The sequence below is a fragment of the Monopterus albus genome, unplaced genomic scaffold (assembly GCF_001952655.1).
Source record: "Monopterus albus unplaced genomic scaffold, M_albus_1.0 scaffold314.1, whole genome shotgun sequence".
Taxonomy (NCBI): Eukaryota; Metazoa; Chordata; class Actinopteri; order Synbranchiformes; family Synbranchidae; genus Monopterus; species Monopterus albus.
Genome location: NW_018128194.1, coordinates 73375 through 76529, shown reverse-complemented (window position 1 = coordinate 76529; position 3155 = coordinate 73375). Strand labels below are relative to the sequence as shown.

Here is a 3155-nt window from a genome sequence, read left to right as displayed (position 1 = left end):
GCTGCAAGATGCATCCACTTACCCTCTCTTGATGCCCAAATAAGACTAAGCAAAATCTCAACCATGTCCACATAAGACATCCAGAAGGCAGACTGGGGACCATTGTTTTCTCTAAGGTAGCCGAGGAACTCGCTGAATCGTGCCAAAATGCATTGACTTGAATCTTGCTCGAGGATTCCCTGAAATCTTTTCTGAGATATTTCTTCACACAGGTTTTCGACTGCTTTTAGAGTTGCTTCCAAGTGAATTAGATCATCATGATGATTCTGTTCTAACCATGGATGAAAACCTTTCCATGCTAGTCTCAGGAAAGCCTCATAGAGCAGCTTGTGCAGCCTTACTGCTCGATTGTACCTGTGACCATCAATAACCCCTGAAACTGAACCATCAGCTATCACTCCTGCCTCAACACAAAGGTCTCTTAGACCAGCATCTGCAAACCGTTTTCCAGTTGTTGCCATGAATGTACAGGTAGTATGGAAGACCCTCATTCTAAGGATGATGTTCTTGCATAGCTCCTGGTGTTTCCAGGGGCCTATTTCAAGAAGGCGGTTTTGTCGAAACTCAGTTTGTTAACCCCGAAATGAGGGAAACTCTGAGTTTTCAGTTTCAGAAACAGAGGTAACTTAAACCCGAGAAAGCGGGGTAAGTTAAACCCGTTTCACAAAGGGAGGTAATCTAAACTCAGAGTCAGTTACTATGGCAACTTACTCTGTGAACCTAACCTGCTTGGGAGCAGGTTTTGTTCGGGAAACTCAGAGTTTCCTCCGGGTCTCCGCCCCTTTTTAAAGTGAAAGGTGTTTAATACCTCATTTAATCTTTCAGTACATTCATAGATTGCACACGTTTCCGTCACGCAGAGACCAAAATGGCGTGTCCATTCATAGAGGATCCTGTAGATGAGGACGCTGTAGTAATTCGCAGGGAATTGCATTTACGTCGGGAGAGGATATTGAGGCCACGAGTTGATTTTTTGTCATATCCCCATGTATTTTTATTTGAGCGGTACCGTTTTTCTAGAGAGTCCATAACATATATCAATAATCTTATCCACCCATACATCAGACACATCACCCATCGTGGCCGTGCTCTTACATCCGAGCAGATGCTTTGTGTTGCATTACGATTTGTTGCAAACGGCAGTTTTCATTATAACATCGGGGATGCAGAGCACATTAGTAAGGCCACAGTACGTAGAATAGTTCGTAAAGTGTGCCTCACCCTCAAGCGCTTTCTGTGAATTTTTGTTGTTTCCTGGGCACAAACCCCTCAGAGCCATTAAAGAGGAGTTTCACAGGATTGCAGGTTAGTGGTATTGAATTCGTTTCAGTAAGGCTAATCTGAAAAATGATGATCAGTTAATAACATCTTGCTGTGACCTCTGGAAATAAACTAATAATTAGAATCCCCTTCAGGATTTCCAAATGTGGTTGGATGCATTGATAGCACACATATTCCCATCAATGCACCTACATGAAAATTAAAATTCAATTCTTATATTACATCAGTGTTGGGTAAATCTTAAAAAAGTATTTTGATTGATGTAATAATTACTCTCCATAAAATGTATTGGATTATTTATTAATCATTACTTTACAAATCCCATATCAACCACAATAGGAATTTTAAGAAAGGGTAGACATAAAACTGCACTTTTAATTCGTACAAAAATCGGTATTTTATGCAATTACTGAAGTTACTCATTCAATTATTGAAGAATTAAGAACCATTCCTTACTTTACAAGTGACAAATAATAACATTACTAACATTATTTAGTAATTACTTACACCGAACACTGTATGATTAAAATGTAAACGTACGCATTGACTCGGGCAGCTATTTTCCCCCAAGCTAACTCTTTCTCTTTCGCCACTGCAGCCGTGTTGTTTTTTTGTTTTTTTTTACGAAATATGGGCTCGTAGTCACTATATGCTCGTAGTAGCACATCCATTTCTGTCGGGGAAAAACGCAGACCTATTTTGAGTTGGTCCTGTTGCCATGGTGACTCGTAATGTCTTCACTCCATTGTTCAGGGCTTTTTATAGTCGCGTGGCACGCGCCTAACTCTGAGTCAGACAACTCAGAGTTGATTAAACCAACTCTTTTCAGCTGTTCTGAAACCGAAAACTCAGAGTTTTCCAACTCTGAGTAAGTCAACTCAGAGTTCAGGTTTGAACTCTGAGTTTGTTAAACCGCCTTCTTGAAATAGGCCCCTGGTTTGTGGCTTGAGAACACAACTTGTTACCTTTTCTCTGAAAGAATTCATGTTGGATTGTAGGGAGGTAAAAGGAAACCATCTTCTTAAACCCCAACATGGACACAATGAGAACAGAAGATAAATCAAATTTGAACACAACAGTGCAACACAGAGGTCAGATCATTTACCAGTGGGGACATCCTGCTGCAGCTCATCCTGCAGGAAGCTGTGGACCAGCTTCTGGCTCGTCTCCATGTGGTCCCGGACCTCGGCCTGCTGTTGGTCCAGGACGACCCTGTTCCGAGAGGTCTGGTTCTGAAGGGTGGTCAGAGCCCCCTTCACCACCTCCTCCTGCAGGCCAGCCAGCTCCTCCTCTGCTGCCCGGCGCTGCTCGTTCAGCCCCACATGGATGCTCTGGAGGGATTAGAGAACAAACAAGTTTCACCTCCCAGGTGAAGCATGTGTTGATGTGTCACGAAACCTCAAACTTGGGTATAAATAAGCCTGAAGGAATCAGATAACACCCAGTGAGACTGTCATGGTCGGATCCTCCAGGCCCTGCTCAGACGCTTGCTGATATTTTCATAATACTTTATTACCATTATATTCTTATTAGCAACTTAACATCTAGTTCTGATGGTGTTTATGTCAGAGGCTGTCCTTACCTGATGCAGCATCTGGGCTTCAGTGGAAATCTGCCCCAGCAGGGAGGCGTGCTCCTGGGCCTTCAGCTCTGCGTGCTCCCTGATGCTGCTGCTCCACTCGAGGTCTCGCTCCACCAGAGCTGAGGTCACACATCGACAGCCTCAACAGTAATGAATGAACCACAGACATGAGTTTAAAGTCTAAATGAGAAGACGTTTGCTCTACCGGACACGGCGTCGTGGAGGTGGGAGCAGCAGCCCGTCATCTCCTCCAGCGTCTGCTGGCTCTCATTGGCGTTCAGAAGCAGTGAGG

General features: G+C 43.7%; 1 protein-coding gene across 1 annotated transcript; it reads right to left on the bottom strand.

Annotated features, from left to right (window-relative positions):
* Window positions 1-2219: 2219 nt before the first annotated feature.
* LOC109973965 (kinesin-like protein KIF11-B) lies at window positions 2220-3149 on the bottom strand. Its single transcript, XM_020623886.1, has 3 exons — window positions 3069-3149; window positions 2864-2982; window positions 2220-2612 (listed from the first exon to the last, which is right to left on the bottom strand). The coding sequence occupies exons 1-3, from the start codon at window positions 3106-3108 to the stop codon at window positions 2379-2381; spliced, it is 393 nt and encodes a 130-aa protein (XP_020479542.1). The 5' UTR covers window positions 3109-3149; the 3' UTR covers window positions 2220-2378.
* Window positions 3150-3155: the final 6 nt, after the last annotated feature.